At 40.7% G+C, this 22,963-nt stretch overlaps 3 protein-coding genes across 3 annotated transcripts; 2 read left to right on the forward strand and 1 right to left on the reverse strand.

The window, feature by feature from the left end:
* The first annotated feature begins 5,120 nt into the window (after window positions 1–5,120).
* LOC113338251 (polygalacturonase-like) lies at window positions 5,121–6,835 on the forward strand. Its single transcript, XM_026583705.1, has 4 exons — window positions 5,121–5,604; window positions 5,750–6,039; window positions 6,156–6,384; window positions 6,476–6,835. Exons 1-4 carry the CDS (start codon window positions 5,149–5,151, stop codon window positions 6,692–6,694), a joined length of 1,194 nt encoding a protein of 397 aa, XP_026439490.1. The 5' UTR covers window positions 5,121–5,148; the 3' UTR covers window positions 6,695–6,835.
* Window positions 6,836–8,773: 1,938 nt separating this feature from the next.
* Window positions 8,774–10,366, forward strand: LOC113338260 (polygalacturonase-like). Its single transcript, XM_026583717.1, has 4 exons — window positions 8,774–9,228; window positions 9,331–9,620; window positions 9,715–9,943; window positions 10,046–10,366. Exons 1-4 carry the CDS (start codon window positions 8,785–8,787, stop codon window positions 10,265–10,267), a joined length of 1,185 nt encoding a protein of 394 aa, XP_026439502.1. The 5' UTR covers window positions 8,774–8,784; the 3' UTR covers window positions 10,268–10,366.
* Window positions 10,367–20,709: 10,343 nt separating this feature from the next.
* On the reverse strand, window positions 20,710–21,402 carry LOC113271967. The gene has a single exon (XM_026521889.1). It carries the CDS (start codon window positions 21,400–21,402, stop codon window positions 20,710–20,712), a length of 693 nt encoding a protein of 230 aa, XP_026377674.1.
* Between the last annotated feature and the right edge of the window lie 1,561 nt (window positions 21,403–22,963).

Genomic DNA, 22,963 nt, shown 5'->3' on the forward strand with positions numbered 1-22,963 from the left:
TTGCTTCGAGTAATTCCGAATGAAGGACCCAATCGTTGGATTATATGGCAAAGATTGAAGCTTCTCAATTTCAACATTTAATTTTCCTATTGTAGTTTTTATATTCCCAAAGGAATTCCGATTCCAATTACTTAAATCATGCTTAAGGTTTTTAAGCTTACTTGCAGTAATGAAACTTGCTGAACCCTTAACTGACTTAGACCACGAATTTATAAGAATATTCTTAAAATCTGGACTCATTTACCAGCATCTAAAGAATTTATACGGAATGGAAAGTTTGTTTTTGAAATGAAAGCAGTTGAGAAGGATAGGGCAGTGGTCAGAATAGGCACGACCTAGATTTGTGACCCTAGTATGCGGCAGTAAAGAAATCCATTTATCATTTATAATACCCCTATCCAACTTTTCAAATATAAGCTCAACAGGAACTTTGAATCGTCTATTTCACCAGGTATAAGGATTTCCAAAGGAGTAAACTTCATTCAGATTTAACTCAATCATTTTGTTTCTCACAAAGTTCGGAACAATCGAATTTTCAATATTACCACCCAGTTTTTCAGAGTCATGCATGATAAAGTTGAAATCACCTAAAAGTAACCAAGGTCTGTTTACCTCATTTTTTATACTACTAAGAAGGTTCCATTGTGTTCTCAAACCCAAGATGTTTAAAGATCCATACACGAAAGAAATAAGACAATTCTTAATACGCGGAGATATGTCACACACCAAATGAATCATGTTGAATGAAGAGTTTATAATTTTTATGTTGGATTTTTTAAAGTAACCTAAAGTTAGTCCTCCATACTTACCCACCAAGGGAATAACAAACCAAACATCAAAGGGTAAATGATGAACATATTTGCGAACAGTCTCCTCATCTACCATAGTTTCAATCAAACAGATAGCATCATATCTAAATTTCCAATATAAGTTTAAGACATGTAACCATTTTCTATGAGAGAAACATCCATTTATGTTCCAATACAAGAACTTCATCGAAATAAAACCCACAAACTAATTTAAGCAGCAAGGCAAAAAAACAAAACAAATAATTAAGCATCAGAGACACAGAAAATAAGCGGTAGAGTATAAGAACTTACTAGGACATGAGCATCCGAAGGTTCCGCATACATAGAGTCAGTATCCATCATCATCAAATCCACTTCTTTTTCAAATTCTTCATCAGTGATCTCAGGTTCAGGTGGAAGCATTGATAAGGGCATAGGCTCAAGAATCAATGGCTCTGAAAAAACTTCCTTATGATCAGCACAATGGGAAATTTCAACATCTGAGCTAGATGGCATAACCATTTCTGAAACGTAGTTCATCTCCGAGGCAGAGCTAGAGATAAATCCAGGACTTGAGAAACAGTCTGAGCAAATGAAAAAGTCGACGTTGACCAGATCATGTTGGCATCAGCAAAACTCTGACTTGCAGAGAAATTCGAGCAACCCGAATTGAAGGAGAGATTAGCAGGCGGGTTAAAAGGAGCAGCAAATATCAAAGGAGGCCAGCGTGGAGTCAGCAACATATTAAAAGAGAGGATCCCTGAGCTATTTCCAATTACAACAGACTCAAAAGAGGTTCTAGTTCTTTTCCCTTTTCTATCATGCATAAGTCCATAAGAATCAAAAGTAATGTTTTCACTAGAATTAGTAAATCCAGCACGGCTCAAAAAAGATTGAGAGGGAACTGAATTTTTAAAAGCTTGGCTAACTAGTTCCCTAATAGTAAGAGCAGAATACTTAGGTCTAGCAGAAGAGGAAGCAGGAGAGAAAAAGGAAGAACCCGTATTCTTGAGAGTTGCAGCTGGCTGGAGGCTGATTGAGAAAGTTGATGGCTTCGAATGGTCGTGAACTGCAGTATCAACATTATTTCCAGCAACTGAGGGGTCAGAGTTATCCTTTGATTTATAGCTTTATCCAACTTCCGAAGAAGAATGCAAGTTTGTAACAACAACATGTGAAAATCTTCTGGTTAGAACTGGCAGGGCCCTTACGAGAATCCTCGTCTGGATATCTTTGCACAGCTGGTCATTGTGATACATCACAAAACAAGTCTTGCAAGCCCTGAAAGGAAGCTTGGGATAAAAGCATACATGATATAAGCTCTTCGAGAGGTATTAATGACAACTTTCCTAGTTAGAGGAGTTCTAAGAGGAACCATCAGTATAGCTTCAAAGTGATTTCCCACTGGAGAGTCAGCTGAAACAAAAGTTCCTATTTGATCCAAAACTTCCCTAGCTCTGCCCTTATTAATCAAGTCGGAGTGAATATCAATCAAAACTGGCATAAGGGTTCTTTCCCAAACTAGATCAAAAATCGACTCCAAGTCTCCTAATGGTTGAACTGCAAACAGTCGGCCAAAGAGCAAAGTTGGTCTAGCTGCGTAAGCAATATCCATATCCTTCTTAGTCTTGAACATAACAACAAATAAATACTGAATACCATTTACTTGAATAAAGGATTTGGCTATCTTAAAATCTGGAGAGTTGATGGTCCAGATTCTATTGAGGTTGTGCTTGACATAGGTTTTGTAATACCTTTTTGAATCATCACATAAAAGAGCATCAAATATAAATGGGAACTCCTCAAAGTCTTCATCTAAGTCAAGGACTCTAACTTGAGCAGTATGCATTGCCATAGCACTAGCTAAGCTAAGAAAAAGAATAGTAGAAGTTTGCAGATCACTGAGGTAAGATGGAATGATCTTAGGCAAATCCATGTGCAATATATACAAGAGAAAAGGAATCTGAATTAAAATAACCAAACAGTAATGACTTAATGACTTAGACAAACCAATGAATTAGGAGAGATAATCTTAATCTGTCAACTTAAAGTCTGAATTACTAAAACACCAATCACAGCTGAAATAACCAGACAACGAGGAGTAAATGATAAGCATGCTTAAGAGAAAGAGCTGACAACATCATCTTTAAGGAATGCCAATTAAGAAACTGCCTTGAGCAGTCTACTGACTTGATTCATGATAACATTAAATCCAATGATAGTTGAGAGAAGCAAGCAATTTATCAGAATTAATGAAGTGTCTAAAAAGCAGCAGCCCTTATACAAATAACAACCAAAATAAAGATTAAAACTAGATAGGTTACCAGAAAAATTTTGACAGCTCCAAATGAGATAAGATTAATGAATGTCTATCACTAATTATTCTCATTCCATCGTTTCAGAGAATCCCTTTGTCAGAATCAGAACCAAAAGAAAAAATTTGCCAAATGTTGATAATATTCTTCATAAATCATAAAACCAGATTAAACAAAGTAACTCTTAATGAAATCCATCCACTTTGATATAAATTAATGATTTTTATTACTAATTAAAAATTATGAACAAAACTTTTGATGCACTTGGGAGAGAGTATTGGCTTAATTAAGCATCTCTGCAGACTTAAATCATCACTTCCAATACATCTAATTACTCATCCTTTCATAGCAGGCTACTTTGAGAGAGAGATAACTCATAGGTGTCTTAATTCCAAAAAATTCTCAATCAATCATCAACAAATCCCTACAAAAATCCCTACAAATTGTAGGATCTCACATACCCCAGATGTCTTCCATATAAAGTTTTCTTGTCAATATCATAATAGTTTCAGAGCACCAACCCTTAAGATAAAGAACATATATCAATTCATACCACATCCACGAATATCCAGCAATTTCCAATTTGTGTATCTTATTCCAGAACCCATTGTTACTTGCAAATTGATGATGATGGACCGAAACTCTATGAGTGCACCTCCATTAGCTCATGACCTAAACATAAAAAGCAAAGAAAGGAAGAATTAATCAATAGAGAAGAATAATCAGTAATTTATAATAACAAAAGATTTTAGTGATTATATCTTAGAAGAAATCATTAAAGGAAATAAGGATTGAAAGAAAAATTCAGCAATCTAAGAAAGTTCAAAAATAGGTCAAATTAAGGTTTTTAAACAACTTAAAAAAATAGCAACCAAAAAGCGAGAAAAAACTATTCAAACAAAGAAAATTCAACTGCTAATCATCATATATTGAAAGGAATTGATTCACAGAAGAAAGATCGATGAAGGAAGTTGAAGAAGATTTGAGTTTGACAAAGTCAGCATCGCAAGACCAATTGCTTGACTTTTCGCCTTACCAAATCTTAAAACCTAGGACATCCACTACTTTAACAGAATCAACATACTTCATCATTCTACTCAATCTCACTTATTGACTTATCTTACGAAAGGTTTTTACACCATCCCCAAGCAGTTTACACTCCAAGCAATTTGGTACCACCAAGCCATGGGTTTTTACGCCTCCCGCTATTACTCACAAACTACCTTCTCGAAATCGAGAAATCTCTACTAGAGCAAGTGCTATCAGAGAACAATTAGCCGATTGATTTGCAGACTTATTACACAGTGTTCACCAAATTCATGGGGTTCCAGGTTCCAATAGCTAACCAGCTCTAGATTTAGATCAAAGTCATACTTAAGAAACAAAATTTCTTGACACCCCGCCTAAACTGACCGCCTCTAAAACCGCCTTTAACATAAAATAAAAGACAAATTCGGGTTCCCATTCTTAAAAGACCCACCATTTTTCTCAAACACAAAAAGGTTTACTTTTCCCTAAAATAGCTTTGAAGAATTGATTCTCTTCCACCATTCGTTAACTTGAAATATTAACATACACTGTACTTGAGTTTTTGAGAACCATGTGCGGTTATTTATAACCAAGTTGACTTATCATACATACCTACACCTTATAAACAACAAATTCTAGGATCCTGGCGTCACTGATGATGAAATTTGTTGGTTTCTTGAACATTTTGTTACAACTTTAGTTGGTATCCACCGAATCGTATCAAATCAGGATAATCTAAACAAGATCTCTAATCTTTTCAAGCTTAGAGGAACACTAGTCCACCATGATATATGCTTGGATTAAGGCTTTTAACCCGCCTGTTATCACTCCCTAGTTGCTCTCCTCCATGTGATACATGTTATCGCAGTTCACATTCTCACTTAACAGTACGACTTGTAACACATAAATCAGAAAAAACTACTGTATAAATAATTCCGGCCGCCTTCACATTCACACAACCATTGTCTCTATCTCCATCTCTCTGGTTTCGTTCACACTCTCCGGTCGAACCAAAAATGGCTAAGAGAGTCATCTTATTCTCTCTTAATCTCATACTTCTGGTAATCATATTTCCATTATCAACAAACGCAGCTACATTTAATGTTGTAAGGTATGGAGCAAAACCAAATGGTAGAACGGATTCGACGAAATCTTTTTTACGTGCGTGGTCTTTAGCATGTAATTCTAAGAAATCAGCAACAATGTGGATACCTCGAGGAACTTATTTGGTCAAAACAGTAGTTTTTAATGGTCCGTGTAGAAGTAAAAGAGTTACGGTTCAAATTGACGGTACAATTCAGGCTCCTCCTAGAAATTATTGGGTTATTGGGAATTCTCGGAATTGGATTTTGTTTCATGGCATCAACGGTTTAACGATCAACGGTGGGAAAGGTGGAGGGATCTTAAATGCGCGTGGATATCATTTTTGGGATTGTAGGCGATCTGGTCGAAGTTGTCCACAAGGTGCAACGGTATGTAGATCACAATTAACTCTAGCTAGTTTAGCTTAATTGTCATATATTTCTGAGAAGCTAGTCCAATTACCTGCACATATGTAGAATTTGGACATTACACAGGCACAAATTTGACGTAATTTTTCAATGTGTGTAAATGCAGACGCTATCCTTAGATAATGTGAAAAATGGTTTTGTCAATGGTATAGTCTCAGTTGACAGCCAATGGTCTCATATGTCTATCAATGGTTGCACTAATATGAGGGTTCGGCGGGTGGTTCTTATTGCACCTGCTCAGAGCCCCAACACAGACGGTATAGACATTCAATCATCAACTGGTGTTACAATTGTCGACTCAAGTATCGGAACAGGTGATGATTGTATCGCGATTGGTCCTGGAACCAAAAACCTATTGATTCAAGGCGTAAATTGTGGACCTGGACACGGCATTAGGTACGTTTAAGGATTAATTTTTATTTTGCAATCAATCAAAGACATGTTAATTGTCGTAACTGTGAGAATCTGGATAATAACATAGTGAATGCATTCGTATCTGGTTGAATTCGCAGTATCGGAAGTTTGGCTAGAAGTCCTTATGAAGCAGGGGTGGAGGGAATCGTAGTGAAGGATGTAACATTCACTGGGTCCGATAATGGATTAAGGATTAAAACATGGCCAAGACCAAGTAACGGTTTCGTGAAAAACGTTCTATATCAAAATATCCGAATGAATTATGTTCGAAACCCTATCATTATTGATCAGATATATTGCCCCGGTACCAAAGGCTGCTCTAATAAGGTAAACACTAATCGAAGTGCTTGATTTTAAAATGTTTATGTTAGTATATCAGAAAATAACATTTTGTCTGTAAATTTGTTCTGAAAACTAGAATTCTGGAATCAAGATCAGCGGAGTGACGTACCTGAATGTATATGGAACATCAGCAACACCAATAGCAGTTAATCTACATTGCAGTGCTAGTAACCCCTGCAACGGAATCAAATTGTACAATGTTGACCTCACTTATTCCGAAAGACCAGCTTCTTCCTTTTGTTTCAGCGCGGCCGGAACATCTATGGGACAAGTCCTGCCCGGAAGTTGTTTCTAGTAAATAAGTCAGATTTAGTACTCGTTCTATTTTGCTTAATTCCTATGTTTTCCTTTTCCCCCAAAATCTCTTGTGTTGTATTTGTATATGATGAGCTGACCTACTAGCATAATGCAAAGTATGTGTTAGCAAAAGAAAGTAAACTTGTCAGCTGTAATTAACTTTCTTGAATAAGATTCATCAAGTCGTATTGGATGGCCTAGTTCAAAACTAGTCCAAATTTATTTTTTAATTAATTCCATAAAATTTCAATCATCATTTTCCAGTAATTCCACATTGAAATCAACACAAATATCCACCGATGACTAACTATGCATATCTTTTCCGAAGCCTACGTTGTTTTTTTAGCTCATGGCGTCTTTTTGAACGCACGGCAGCCTCCCTAGCGGAAGTTGCCCGACTCTTCCGCCGCTCACTCTTTTTCAACTTCATATCCACATCTTCCGCTACTTTGACAGTCGCAGCTGTAATCGTCTTTGGATTCAAATCAACAGCACTTACGCCTACAATTAGTTGCTCCTCATTGACAACCACATCAGAAACTAGACTTTGACATTCCATTACGCTTTCCATATCTCTCACGACGGTGTCAGCAGATTTTGAATGAGGGTTTCAAGATTAGGGCTATAGAAGATGCGATGTCGGTTCTAGAATATAATCTAGTGATATTTCACGGTATGTATAAATTTATAGGCCAGCTTAAATCCTAAAGTTTTAGAAAGACAAGTCCTTTCCGAAAGGTGAACAATAAATTGGGATCGGCATTAGTGTTTCCGAAAATTTACACGTTTACTCTGCACCCTTGCTGCGTAGGACGGGGTTCAGTGAGGGTAGATGCAGAAACAGAATATGTATGGTCATATTAGACTCATCACACAGTCATAGAGCCAATTCTCCTGTCAAAATTTTGGATTAAGTTTGAAACACAAGAAATTTCAAACTAAAATTTTCAAAAGTAAATATATATGCTTGTGTCCTGCAAAGTATTTTATTCCCTGAATATGCAAAGGCTTGGTTTACGTGAGGGTAGATGCAGAAACAGAATATGTGTGGTCAAAAAGGCCATACAAAACCAAATACGAAAGACTAATTCTCATCAAATAGGAATAGACATATTACCGAATTCCAGTTAAATATTCCATGGAGTTCCAGTTAAATATTTCACCAGAATAGACTAATTCTGATGAAAATATGTTTGCACGTAATTAAGGATCTTATGTAATCTAATCGAACTACAAAACGTGTTCTCCACTTATCTTATTGGAACGTCATGTACATGTATATTACAACTACGTGGACTTATCACCTTTGACATACAAAACCCCACGTAGATCTTTCAATTTATCGACATTATTAGTACTTTAATTATTTTCAAATGATTTTGCTAAAAGTCTTTGTTGGTATCCCCGGAATAATGACCATAATTGCTGCGTTACGAATTGATATCCATTGAGCTTACGTAAATGAAATGCTGCTAGGACAAATGAAAAACAAAAAATCATATATAGTTTTCTTGCATTTAAAATGCGTCCACATAATGCCCAACGTTAATTGCTAATACCGTATCTTGGAAAGAAATGACAGAGAATATGCCTACTTGCTCGCCGATTGTGTGTGGGTGATGATATGGTATGTTTTGATCTTTCATTTTCCAAATGATATTTACATGCACCCCGAGAGATTCTTCATTCAAAAAGTGATTGGGGGTGTCCAATGTAATGCGATACACCAAAATGCATCTGCACCTATCATGTTTTTAATTTGATTTTCTTGGACTTATATTTTACATAATCATCTAACTTGGACGGTGTAGATTTTTCTCGAGCAAGACGTATGTATATTCCTAAATAACAGTACTACTAGTTAGTCAGATATACATGTACAAGAAGTGAACGCTGATTAGTGCTTAGATTATGGGTTCCATGTTGGCCGGCCGCTTGAGTCTTTTCACTTCTCACCAACCATTACGTACACTCCATGAATGAAAACCCAACTCTATAAGTACACTCAAACGTCTTCAACAAACATTCACAAATCATAAGTTTTGTTATCTCTCTCTTTCTCTAGATTATACTCAGTATAAAACCAAAATGGATAGGCTAATCATCTTATATTCTCTAACACTAATCATACTTCTCTTCATCATCACGTTTCTGCCATCAACAAATGCAGCTACTTATAATGTTGCAGCATTTGGAGCAAAACCAGATGGAACGGATTCCACAAAACCTTTTCTACAAGCATGGACTCTAGCATGTAGTTCGGAAAAACCGGCAACCATGTGGATACCCCGAGGAACTTATTTACTCAAGAAAATAGCTTTTAGTGGTCCGTGTAGAAGTAAAAGAGTTACAGTTCAAGTTGATGGGAAGATTCAGGCGCCTACAGATTTTTGGTTTGTTGGGAATTCTGGGAGTTGGATTTTGTTCCAGGGTATCGACGGTTTAACCATCAACGGTGGGATACTAGATGCACGAGGATCTCATTTGTGGAATTGTAGGAGATATGGTGCAAACTGCCCCCAAGGTGCTACGGTACGTATTTGTTTGTTATAGTTATCTTTGACCCTCTGTATTCGCATATAATTCTCGATAATCCTGCGAAATTACATGACTTTTTGATGTTTATAAATGCAGTCGTTGTCACTAAGCAGTGTTAAAAATGGGATAGTCAATGGTCTGATATCAGTTGATAGCCAACGTGGTCATATGTCTATCAATGGTTGCAATAATTTGAGGGTTAGACGTGTGACTCTTATTGCACCTGATCAAAGCCCTAACACAGACGGCATAGATATACAAGCATCAACTGCTGTTACAATTGTCGATTCAAGCATCAGAACAGGAGATGATTGTATTGCGATTGGTCCTGGGACTAAAAATCTAATGGTACAGCGCGTCGGATGTGGACCTGGACATGGCATTAGGTACGCTTATATTAGACTTCATAATTGCATTAAAGTACAGAGACATGCTTGATAATTTTAACTCAAGTGGATTCATGTGTGATTGAATATGCAGTATTGGAAGTTTGGCCAGGAGTCCGAATGAAGCAGGCGTGGAAGGGATCACAGTAAAGGACGTAACCTTCACTGGATCTGATAATGGATTGCGGATTAAAACATGGCCAAAACCAAGCAGCAGTTTTGTAAAGAACGTTCTTTATCAAAATATCATTATGAATAATGTTCGAAATCCTATCATTATTGATCAAATATATTGCCCGGGAACCAACGGCTGCTCTAATCAGGTAAGAAACTAATCAGTTTGCTTTGCATGAATTGTTTGTTTCCTACTTATGTAGAAATTTTCGATTCTTATGTTTTGCATTTGTATTTGTCCCAACAATTAGAATTCTGGAGTCAAGATTAGTGGAGTGACATACCAAAATGTACATGGAACATCTGCGACACCAATTGCTGTCAGATTTCATTGCAGTGCCACTACTCCGTGCAGTGGAATCAAATTATCCAATGTTAAACTCACTTATTCAAAGCAACCTGCAAAGTCCTTTTGTTCTAGTGCTACCGGAACATCACAAGGACAAGTCGCTCCACAAAGCTGTTTCTACTAAAAGTTCTCATTGGGTCTTACTAGAACTTTTACTCTACCTTTTTTTCAACCGATTTTAATTTCTACTTTACAAGTTGTATTGTATTGTATATGATGAGCTGACCTGCTAGCAATGATGCTGAGTATGAGTTAGCAAAAGATTTTAATTTCTCCAGTACTAGTTGTGTTGTATTTTGTATGATAAGCTGACCTGCTAGCACAATGCTGAGTATGAGTTAGCAAAAGAATTTACCATTTTTAATTGATAAATTTAGGTAATTTTCCTTTTGGTGTTTGAGTTTTTCCCCAATTCAATATTAAATGACAGGCTAACACCGGGGTCTAAATCTGACTCGGTGAGAGTGAGTGAACTGTTTGACTCGAAAAAGTTGAGTTTTAGATAATGTAGGCATTGGGGATAAGGGCATACATTAGGGTTTTGGATTTGGGAGTTTACATATAAATTACAACTCCTGATACAGATCTCTTTTATTTCTCACTCTCACTGAACTAAACAAAAACTTGCCGCCATCGTCTCTCTATGAATCTCTGTGATCTAAAACCTCTTTTCATTTTGATTTTCAATCTCTGTTACGAAATGGATGATTGGGATGATCCTCACACAATAAGAAGTACCAGCGTGCACTATGATTTCTCCTCTCAGAAATGGTATAAGCATTTTATGCTTGCTGAAATCTTGTGAGACTAGCTAGACAAGAAGAAGAGGACATTAGGAACGAAAAGGTGGTGCAATGTATAGAGCAACATCGACGGATTATCTCTCTTTGTATTTCGAGAAGTATATGAGGAACCCAACTCAGCGGCCGGCGCCTGAAAATAGTCACTCTTCTTGTTTTATTTTATTCTTTAGTGAGTCAGAAATTAAAAATAAATCTAGATTTGAGTTTAGTTTAGTTAAAATGTTTGAGTTTCTAAAGATTGAATTACAGGTCATCAATTGTGTGTTTCTATTTCAGTAATTCCCATTGCATTATGTATCAGCACACACACTGAAGTGGTGCAGGAATAGTGTAGTTGCATAAAACCACACACTACATCCAATGGTATAGTTAAAACTAAGTCAAGATGTTTAACAAACATAGACACAAAGATATACGTGGTTCGGTATGATTATCTACGTCCACGGGGTGAAAGGATGAATGTTATTATTTCTTTTCTTTGATTACAAGGTGTTCACTCCTTCTCAAATGGTGTAACTCTCAAACTCTCCTTCTCAAATATAGTGTAACTCTCAAACTCTCAAATGTAGTGCCTTCCTTCTGTCCTTTTCAACCTGCCTGTCTCTCTCGACCTGCCCTTATATTTATAGGCCAAGGTCGACATACAACAGAATTACAATGTTGGTCACATTACATCAATTTAGTTGTTCCCTATCGGACCTTCACTGCTCGCCCGACTTTCTGGTTTGACCGATAGTTCTTCACCCGAGGTCGAGTCTTAATCATTTGGTTAACACGATATCGCCCTTCTTTCTTCTCGTTCCTTTGTTTGACCATCTTCCTTCGTCTGACCGAGTGCTATCTGATTGTTCGCCCGACCTGTCAGAGGATAAGGGTCACGTCACATCTGATAACTATTAGACCATCACGTCTGACCCACGTGATACCTCGCTCTTTGCGCCGTTTGGTTCTATCTTGTGCTTCGCCGCTCTTTGTTCTTTGGTGTATCACAACTTAGGATCTTGCCACCTAGCCCTGTGGATTATCTACACCTACATTTATGCCCCTTCTTTCGCTCGTGTGCTTGGCACGAGGGAAAGAAAATCGCTCCACCTTCCCACGTCCTCGAGCATGCCGAGAATTCCGCCATGCAGTCTCCCACTAATTCTCCATTTATGAATTGTAACCGTTGTTGTCGGTTGAGGCGCTGCACCCTATAAATACCTACCTTCATGTTCTCTTTCCTTTGCTCGCCATTTTTCAGAGAAACCAAGTGTTGTTCTTCTTTTTTCTTTTCCTCCCACTTTACCGACGCCATTAATTCCGGTGATTCTCTTATCTTCTCCGTCTTCGGCTTTGTTGTTTTTGTTGGTGAGGTTTGCGACAGTCGTGGTTAGTTCTTCATTTTGCTTCTCTCTTCACCAACGTTCGTATCTCTACGTTCGCTTTCTTCCATGGCTACTTCTTCTCCGTCAATGACTGAAAATAGGTGTGTAACTGATACCTTCTCCGAAGGCGATGTTGTTTCTCTTGATTCCCTATTTTGGATTGAGAGTCCTTCTCATCACGATTATCGTCACTAGTAGAAAAGTGACATTTAGTAACAGTTCAAACTTTTATAAAGTAACAGTTCGTAAAATGCATGTTACTAAATGTTAGATAGTTAAATAACAGTAACACTTTTCGTAAGAACTGTTACATAATGTCATCCAGGTTGTATACTGTAACTTTTTTTATAGTAAGTGTTACTATATACCCAAGTTACTGTAACATATTTCGTATGTCGACATTACCATTACATTTCTTTAAACCAACTGTTATTATATACCTATGTTACCGTAACATATTTAATATGTCACCGTAGTTGGCATTATCGTAACATTTTTAAAACTAAATGTTACTATATATCTATGTTACTGCGACATGTTTAATAGGTTACCATAGTTGACATTATCGTGACATTTCTGTAAATTATTTTTTTGTATAACTAGTTTTTGGGTATCCAGTTCAAAAAATAACTACTTATGGACTAACATTAATTTAACATCTTGATTTAGTTCTAAGCACGAGAGCTATCCATGGCTCGTACTGATGGTTACCTAAGGTTTGAGAAAAAATCAAATATAATACAAAATAATAAACAAGTTCTAAAAATATGTAGGAATATTAAAAATATAAATTGTGTTGTAGTTGCGTGGTGTGACGACGAAGGTGGTGGAGGTATACTTTACTGTCTAATGAGAGTAAATATTTTATTTGGATAACATTAAACAAAAGGAAAACATGAAAGAGTGGTTCAAGAGTTATAATTAATGCAATAGGTCTCAAGGTCGAATCTTGTGAAGTGTACTTTTATAAAATTTATATTTCATGTCCAAGAAGACCAACTCATGGTAGTGGACGTGGCGTACATGGTGGTTACGGTTGTGGAGATGCTAGTGTTGATGGTTGTGGCAGTGCTGGTGGTGGAGGTAGTGGTGGCGCTAGTGGTGGATGTGATGGTAGTCAATAAAAACTGTCAGTTTTTATGACAGTTTCAATAAAAACTGTTACGGTTACTCAAACAATAGCAACAGTTTGTTCCCAAACATGTTACAATAAACCGCTAACGGTAATGGTTTTATGTAAAATAGTTACAGTAGAAATTATTCAGTAACATATATTTTATAAAGTGTTACTGAAAACTACCAACAGTAATAGTTTTAAAATTTATGAGTCATTTTTCAATAGCCTTTCCGTAACAGGTTTTATAAACTTTCCGTAACAGGGGCTTTAGTAACACCGCAGAAAAAACTAAAACTGTTACTAAAATAATACAGTAACAGTTTTTAACTGTTACGGATCATCATTTTTCTACTAGTGCGTGCTATGAATTCCCTTTTTCCTGATGATTCTCCCTCTTTTTCATGTAGGGATGATAAGAGAGTCTCCAAAGACTTGTCTGATGATGAGTTTATTGAACAGTTGAAGGAAGAATTCGGTCTTCAAAACTATGAAGTGACCCTAGTCTCGGGCCAAACGGGTGTGTTGAAGAAGACCGATATCGATAAGCATGAGCAGTCGTCCGAGGCGGTCATCGTCACTCGTGGGCAGTTGGAACTTGGCCTTCGCTTTCCTCTATACAACCCTGCGAGCCCTTTCTACTATGAGGTATTGTCGCAGCTTCGTCCTTATCGGGCCTTGACTCAGTGGAATAGCAACACTTTTCGTATGATGAATGAGTGGATATATCGAGGAGAGGGTCGTGGATCTACGGCCGATTGGTCGTCCTATAAGCCTGGAGACGCTCCCGATTACACTTCTGCGAATTTTATCGTGAACTACCGGAGCGGGACAGCTACCAATGGCGACCTTGCTAGTTTTGCTGCTAGCCCTCACCATCAGAAATCTATGCCCGAGGGTGTTGACAGATTGATGCTAGATGCTGATCCCCTTGGTAAATGTTCCAACAAGCGTTCTCGCCACACCAATGACCCGTAATGGGACCGAGTTCCACTTCCTGTTCGCGGCCAAATTTTGCATCGTAGATTTCCTCCTCCTCAATTTCCTGCAGAGCCTTATCCATTATGGGTGATTAACGATGATAAGGTATGTTGCTTTCTTTCCACTTTCCTTCGTTCCTGCTGTATCGGCTTAGTGTATTGATTACTTTCTTGTCGCAGGTTAAGCCTCAGAGCGATTCTACTAAATCGGCTTCTATTTCCAAGAAGAGGAGAGCTGGCACAAGGGTCGAGGAAGACCAGGGGAAGGTAACAAACATATAGCTTTTATCCTAAGTACATGTACTTTCCCCGGTTTTTTGCCTTCACGTGTTCTGACGCTGAAACTCGTGTAGAAACTTCCTACGCGCGAGGATGAAGATGTTGGAGGGTCCGATACTGTTGGTGGTGAAGGTTTGGTTCCAAGTCGTAATCCTCCTCAGGGGAAGGTGGCGGCGAAGGGAGTGTTGCTGAAAAGCTCGGACATTGTGATCGACATCCCCGATCAAGATGATGAGGACGATATATTTGGGGACGAGCAGCTATTTGATGAGGATTCTGGTGGTCAGAAGGAAGGGAGGTTCATGTGGAAAATGCTATTGTGACTCCAATCGTACATGCTGGAGCTCAGGGGCCGACCCAAACATCGCTCCAAAAGCTTCCCCAGAAGGATGTTGGGTCTTCCTCGGGTGTTCAGACATCCTTTACCATATCGGGCCCTATTTGTGATTCTCTTGGCGCATTACACTCGGAGGAGTTTGGCTCCTATACTGATGAGCAGATGATTGTTGTCGTGCCCCTGTATCATGACATTTCTTTGGTCATTGATAATCTGGTAAGTGGTTTGTTTGAATTCTTCCTTTTGATGTTATCGGGCCTTACTAATCTCGTCTTTGGATGGAATTTGTAGGCGTTGAATCGGTCGAGGTTGGAGGCTGCACTCCGCCGACAAGAGATTAGGAAGTTGGAGGCTGCTCTTCAGCGGGAGAAGGAACGATCTCGTGATCTGGAGATCAAACTCGCCGATGCGCAAGGTATATTGTTTACATATTTGTGTTGATTGAGTTCTTCGTACCAGTGTCCTGAGTCAATTATTGTTCTTCTAGCCGAAATATCTAGTATAAATATAGACACTTCTTCGGAGTATAGGCTTATGAAGAGAAAATGAGATATCGAGAAAGATTATGTGGAGAATCTTCGACAACGAATTTCCAATAAGGATGGGAAGATATACCGACATGAGGACGAGATCCAGCAACTTCAAGAGGAATTGGACATATATCGCCTGTTTGAGTATGTCCCCGAGGAGATAGATAACTTACGGGATCTCTTGGGCATATTTCAAAGACTTGCTGGTGATAAAACTTTACTAGCCGATAATCTGGAGAGTCAAAATGGTTCCCTTAGGCTTCAAAATCGAGATCTTCATGAAGATCGGCGACAAATTTTGAAGGAAAAAGCTGTGGCCGAACAGTCCAACCGAGATCTTCTTGAAAGGACCAAGGGTTTCGATAAGCTGTCCAGGGACCTAGAGTGGACCCAAGCCAAGTTATCGATGCTACAGTTGTCCTATAATCGTCAGAGGGCCGAGTGGAGTGATCACAAGAAATATTGCCCTTCGAATGAATTCAATGGACAATACTATAATGAGTTAACTTTGAAGCTTTCTAAGGCCGAGGATGAGTTGTCCAAGTATGTGGAGTCGTTAGAATCTGTGTTGTCAACCCTATCAGGTCTCTGGAGTGCATGCTTGGGTGGCCTTAAGACTGAGTTAATTTGTTGTTTTTACTCCGTGTTCTGCTATATTCCGTGTTTAACATACTTATAATGTTTTGTTGCAGCCGATCAAGGTCGTGCTAAGGATCTGGATCGAGACGTGCACAACCTCGGGAAAGAGGAGGAGCAATGGAAGAAGGATGAAGGAGAGACGAAGGTTAAGCTCCAAGCCGCCGAGTCGATGTCCGAGCAGCTTTCTCAGCAGATTGTGGACGAGAGAAACGCTCATCAGAGCGAGCTTGCTAAGGCGATCAAGGACGGTGTAAACGAGTACATCGCGCAAAAGCGCCGCGAGTTTTCTCAGATGAAGGGAGGGTCCGGTGTTGTTCCACCCAGGAGTTGATCACGCCTTTTGTAGTGCTGCGCCACTAATTTTCCCTTTGTTGCGGGTTGTAATTCGTTTGAACACTTTTCCCATGCTTCTTTGAACAATTTCTTTAAATGGGGTGTTGCGTCGTTAAGCCTGCTTTTCCTTTTCTATTTTCCTTGACAATTTCCGCCTTTTTATTGTGTTGACAATTCTCTTGATAATTTCGGCCTTATCTTGTTGTTTATGTTACGCACCTGCATTTGATGTCACATGTATTGGTTATTAGTGCCTTTTCTGTCGAACACACTCAACAAGGAGGGTCATTGGGCCCGACGCCATGTCCTAGACGAGGTATCTCATCATTATCTTTTAGGTTTAGTGGAAGGGTTATAGTCGCCCTAGGTCTAGGTCCGATAATCCAGAGTGGTTATCGATCAACCAACTCGGGCAAGTGGTCACGGCAACCTGCGATGGGGGTAACCTTTCAGATGTAAGTAGATTACCTAGCTGAGAAGAAATCGTATCTTAACAACCTTTGGTATCTGGCTTCCAACCACCAGTACCCTTAGGCTACCTCGGTACTTGCACACTGCCACTGCCCCGAGTATCGAATAGCCAGTCGACTGAAAGTCACCTCGGCACTTCCACACTGGATTTGCCCTGAGTACGAATGACCATTCGAGTGTAAGTCACCTCGGCACTTCCTCACTGGCTTTGCCCCGAGTACGAATGACCATTCGAGTGTAAGTCACCTCGGCACTTCCTCACTTGCTTTTCCCTGAGTACGAATGACCATTGGTCGCTCATGTCATATTTCCTACCCCTCGTGGTTTTAAAGAAATAAATGACAAGTATGTTTACCTGTTTCCCTCGAACCCCTCATGGGTAATAGAGTTTCAGATGTTGAGCATTCCACGGTTTTAACTCGGGTTTGCCGTCTGGTTTGAGTAATCGATAAGCTCCCTCGCTAGCTTTAGACACGATTGTGTATGGTCCTCCCCACCTTTCCGCTAGTTTACCTTCCTTTTTGTCATGTTCCCAATCGGCTAGATATTTCAACACTAACTTCCCCGGTTGAAACTCTCTTGGTCGAACTCGTTTGTTGTATTCTTGTTGTAATCTCCTTTGGTAATTCTCCATTTCTTGCAACGCCATTTCCCTTGTTTCCTCCAAGTCATCGAGCTTGGCCAATATTAGATCTGTCGATATGTTTCGCCTCCAGGCTTCAGTTCTTGTGGTGGGTATCATTGCTTCAGTTAGTAGTATCACTTCGGTCCCATAGGTCAGCATGAAAGGTGATAGCCCTGTTGCTTCCCTTCGAGTGGTTCGATAGGCCCATAAAACATTGTAGAGTTCTTCGCACCAATTACCGTATTCTCCATCTAATTTTTTCTTCATATTGTCGGCGATAGTTTTTTTTATGATCTCGGCCTGCCCATTACTTTGAGGGTATATGGGGGTAGCCTTGCTTTTTCTGATGTTGTAGGTGTTAAATAGTAGGTCGATATTTTCTCCCTGGAGCTGTTTTCCATTATCCGAGAAGATGGCCGCGGGTACTCCGAAACGACATATGATGTGCTCCCAAATGAACCTGAAGACGTCCTTGTCACGGATATGTCTTAGTGGTGTCGCCTCCACCCATTTAGTGAAGTCATCCGTTGCTACTTTTAAGTATTTTCTCTGCCACGATCTCACATGTAATGGTCCCACGATATCGATCCCCCACTTTGCGAAGAGCCAGGGGCTTACTACCGAGTTTAGGGTTATTGAAGGTGCATGTAACTTCTTACCAAACCGCTGGCATTGTTCGCAAGCTTGCGCTATTTGTTTTGCATCATCATTCATATACGGCCAGAAGTATCCCATAGTTTTCGCTCTCGCTGACAGACTTCGTCCCGAGCTGTGATTTCCGGCTGCTCCATACTGTAGTTCATTCAAGATTGTCTGTCCTTCTTCCTTACTTAAGCATCTTAAGAGTGGTCCAAGGTATGTTTTCCTGTATTGGATTCCGTCTCTTAGCTCGTAAGCGGCCGATTTGCTTTTTACTTTGTTGATCTCAGGTCACCCCTTGGGCAACTCGGCTGTGTCCAAGTACGAATGAATCGGCTTTCTCCAATCTCCGTCCGGATATCTGTTGTTCTTGTTGATAGCCACGTCGACATGCACCGTGGGTATCTCTGGTATAGATGGGGGGAGGAGTCTCATGACACGAATACCCTCCAAACTTGGGTCTGTGAGCTGGGATGCAATATATGCCAATGCGTCCGAGTGTCGATTATCTTTTCTGCATATGTGGCGAAATTTGATGTCGGGATCTGTTCGATATAGAATTGGGCGAGATTCCAGTACTTCTGCAAAATCGGGTCGTGGATGGCGTATTTTCTTATGATTTGTCGGATCACCAACTGCGAGTCGCTAGTTAGTCCTACATCTTGTAAGCCCATCTCGACGATTAATCTCAGGGCGTGAATGGCAGCTTCGTACTCGATGATGTTGTTTGTCGCCTTAAATTCCAATCTAAACGAATGGACCATTTTTCGTCCCTTTGGTGTGGTAAAGACTATCCCAAGTCCTGATCCATCTTTGTTCGACGCTCCATCGACGAATACTTCCCAACGTGTTGGGCTGCTTGCTTCGATTAAGTCGGCCGGGTCTTCTCGATCTACTTCCATTCCGGGTATGTCCTCGACCTCATCTTTGTCGCTTAGTGGAAAATCTACCAAGAAATCTGCCACTACTTGTGCCTTCACTGTTGTCCTCATTTCGTAGAAAACATTGAACTTTTTAAATATGCGCCCCCATTTGGAGATCCTTCCAGATCGTCCTGCATTGTCCAGTACCGCCTCAATAGGTGATTTTGTGAGCACACGGATCCGATGGGCTTGGAAATACGTCCTTAGCTTCAGGGTGGCGAAACCTAGCGCTAGAATCATCTGTTCCATCCTTGTATAATTTTTCTCGGCCGGACTTAATGTTTTGTTAATGAAGTAAACAGGCTTTTCCTCGCTCCCTTCATTTCGAACTAAGACTGCATTGATAGCATATGAAGTTGCTCCGAGGTATAATATGAGGACCTCCGATGGGTCGGGTCTTTGTAAAACCGGAAGACTTGAAAGATGTAGCTTGATATTCTGAAACGCCTCCTCACAGGCGTCCGTCCATTTAAATTTCTCTCCCTTTTTAAGAGTGCTAAAGAAATCCTTGCATTTGTCGGACAACCGAGATATGAATCGCCCAATGCTGCTATACTTCCGTTCAGCTGTTGTACGTATTTTGTTGTGACTGGTGGCGGTATCTCGAGGATGGCTCTGACTTTCTCGAGATTCGCTTCTATCCCCTTTGGAGTGATGATATATCCCAAAAATTTGCCCGATGTGAGCCAAAAATCGCATTTGGTCGGGTTAACTTTCATTTTATATTCTCTCATCGTTTGAAAAAATTCCCGCAGGTATCGGATGTGATTCTTGGCTAGGAGACTTTTTACTAGCATATCGTCGACATAGACCTCAATGGTGTTGTGGATCTGGTCTTCAAACATGTCTCCCACCAACCTCTGATATGTGGCGCATGCATTCTTCAGCCCAAACGGCATCTTGGTGTAGCAGTATAGGCCCCTTAGTATGAAGAATGGGATGTGTTCTTGATCCTCGGGAGCCAGCGGGATCTGGTTATACCCCGCGTATCCGTTCATCAATGTTAGCGCCTCGTGCCCCACTATAGATTCCACCAGTTGATCGATGCTTGGGAGAGGGAAGATGTCCTTCGGACAAACTTTGTTCAGGTCGCTGAAGTCAATGCAGATTCTGACTCCTCCGTTTTTCTTTGGTACCACGACCATGTTGGATATCCACTGTGGGTAGTGTGATTTCCAGATTATCCCCGATTCTTGTAACTTCTTTAATTCCTTCTCGACGGCCGTGTGTAATTCTGGTGCGATTCGCCTCATCTTTTGTCGGACTGGCTTGAAGCTTAGGTCGATCCTTAGATGGTGACAACATACCTCCGGATCTATATCCTCCATATCGTGCATGTTCCATGCGAATGCGTCCAAGTTTACCTTTAGCACCGTCACGAGCTGGTTTACTTGTTCGTCCGATAGTAAGGACCCGATCCTTACCACCCTTGGTTCTTCTACAGTTCCCAAATTAATCTCCCGAGTAGGTTCCCCGACCGAGAAGTTTGGTTTTGATTCCTTCACCGGCGCCGTCTCCTTTAATTGCTATGAAGGCTCGTTTCCTTGTGCTTCGTAAGTCATGACCGCCTGTGAAATAACTCTTTTCAGTTCTTCTGCGACTTTGGCTTCTTTAGCCTTTTTATTCTCTCCCCTTTGTCGTGCTTGTCGCTCCTCATTTATCTGGGCATCGACCTGCATGCACTGTCGGGCTGCCTGCGGATCTCCTACGACCTCAGCTATCCCCTTGTACATTGGGAATCGTAGCCTTTGATAATAGGCCGATGCCACTCCTTTGATTCCCGCGATCCATGGTCTTCCGATTATAGATTCATAGGGCGAGGAGACATCAACCACGCAGAATTTGGTTAAAGTATCTAGGTAACCACCTCCATCTGATACCCTTAGAGTTACTCCGCCCTTCGGGATGGTTATGGTTCCATTAAAACCGTAGATACGATATGTCGATGGGACGAGTATATCATCCGAAAACTCCATCCTTTTGAACGTATCGTAGAAGAGTACTTCGACTGAGCTCCCACTATTTACTAGTATCCTTGTTACCCCCCATTCCTCAATCAGCAGGGTGATAACCAAGGGATCACTGTGAGCTTGGCCGTTCATCGGGACATCCTGAGCCGAGAAAAAGATGGGTCGCATCATCCAGGGTTCCATCGGCAAAGCTTTGTCTACACTGAAAATTTGCTTCCCATTATGATCTCTCTTGTGGATCCTTGACATGATTCCATGATTCAGATTGTACGCTTGAGTGGTGGAATGGGAAATCGTGTTGACGAACTGCGTGGATCTGTCGATCCGGACCTGATGAACGGGTGCATCGGGCGCTGCGGTCGTCTGGGCTGGGTGCCGGATGAACTGTCTCAGATAACCATCTTTAATAAGTTTTTGCACGATGTCTTATCGACAGTTATTTGTAGAGTGGCCTCGATACTGATGATAATGGCAATATTGTGGGTGATCCTTGGTCTCCTCGAACTATATCCCTCTTGAATATGGGTATATGATGTCACTCCTTTTTTCGACCTCTTTGAAGATTTCTTATAGTGGAGCATTTAAAGGGGTGTATGTCCTCGCCTCGTGCCTCGACCTCTTTCCTTTATCTAAACATTCCTTCTTCTCTTTTCCTTGCGTAGGTGGGCTCGGTCTCTTCTCGGTCCGACGTTGAACATCGTCCGATGTCGACTCGGGCGCCGCACTAGCCTCTTGCATTCCCCAATCCCTTGACTCTTCCTGAATTTCTTCTAGGGCGATGAAATGTTCTTGCATTTTCCTAATTTCTTTCAATGTTTGTGGTTTTTCAGTGAACATGGCTATCCAGATGGGATCCGGCCTCCCAAGTGCGTTTTCGAACACGAATATCTGCTGGTCGACTAGTACTTTCCCAATTTCTGTACACAAATTTCTCCATCTATCGGTCAATGATCTGAGAGGTTCTCTGAACCGCCGGGCCAAGGTGAATAACCTGTTGACCCTGGGCCGAGGTCTGCCGTTGTGCATGTATGATTCAAGGAAGGCTTCGACTAGAGTCTCATAACTGTCGACTGTTCCTGGTGCGAGGTTGTAGAACAATTTCCTTGCCTCGCCTTCCAAGCTTGCAGGGAAGGACATTGTTTACATCTTCAAATTCTCAACTGTGTCTCCCGTGCCGTCGAACCTTGATGGGAAGGTGGGGAGCGTGCACTTAGGTGGGAAGGCCATTAGTTCTAGCTTTTGGGAGAAAGGGGTCCTCTCGGCCTCGCTTATAACCTCGGCGATCTTATCTTCTTCGCCGGTTCCTGACAACTTCCTTATCTTTTCCTCTAACTCTCTTAGCTTGGCTTCAGTCGCATTGTCGGACCTTGTGTTTCTCTATTGATTATTCCTCTCGTGCCTTTCTTCGTATGTCGATGAATCCTCGGGTGGACCGTATCTTCCGATAGGTGGTGTTGGGGGCGGTCATGATCGACCGGAATTGCTTGGTCCTACTGCAGGTGGTACCTTCCCGATTTGGCCTTGGTGTCCTGATGTCCCTCGGCTAGAAGATCCTCTCGACCTCGACCTTAAGTTCCGTAGATGATAATTCTCGAACTCTAGAGCTAGGTTCCTCTGCTGAAGATCCCTTAAAGCCGCCTCTTGCCTTCTTTGGCTTTCTAGAATTGCGAGTAGTGTTGGATCTGTACTCTCATGGCTAGAGTGACCATTTGGATGGCCTAAATGGGAAGGGGGTGGTGCCGTCATCACAGGTGGTGGAGGTGGTACTGTGGGGGGTATCTGAGTCGATGTCGCCGGATCGATTCCGATA

The sequence above is a fragment of the Papaver somniferum genome, chromosome 1 (assembly GCF_003573695.1).
Source record: "Papaver somniferum cultivar HN1 chromosome 1, ASM357369v1, whole genome shotgun sequence".
NCBI classification, from domain to species: domain Eukaryota; kingdom Viridiplantae; phylum Streptophyta; class Magnoliopsida; order Ranunculales; family Papaveraceae; genus Papaver; species Papaver somniferum.

Excerpts from the sequence above, each read along its gene's own strand:
- LOC113338251 (XM_026583705.1), top strand. The coding sequence starts at position 5,149 with ATGGCTAAGAGAGTCATCTTATTCTCTCTTAATCTCATACTTCTGGTA. Across the intron at positions 5,605-5,749 it reads GTTGTCCACAAGGTGCAACG|ACGCTATCCTTAGATAATGT; the intron begins GTATGTAGATCA and ends GTGTAAATGCAG. Across the intron at positions 6,385-6,475 it reads CCAAAGGCTGCTCTAATAAG|AATTCTGGAATCAAGATCAG; the intron begins GTAAACACTAAT and ends TCTGAAAACTAG.
- LOC113338260 (XM_026583717.1), top strand. The coding sequence starts at position 8,785 with ATGGATAGGCTAATCATCTTATATTCTCTAACACTAATCATACTTCTC. Across the intron at positions 9,229-9,330 it reads ACTGCCCCCAAGGTGCTACG|TCGTTGTCACTAAGCAGTGT; the intron begins GTACGTATTTGT and ends TTATAAATGCAG. Across the intron at positions 9,944-10,045 it reads CCAACGGCTGCTCTAATCAG|AATTCTGGAGTCAAGATTAG; the intron begins GTAAGAAACTAA and ends CCCAACAATTAG.
- LOC113271967 (XM_026521889.1), bottom strand. The coding sequence starts at position 21,402 with ATGTCAAGGATCCACAAGAGAGATCATAATGGGAAGCAAATTTTCAGT.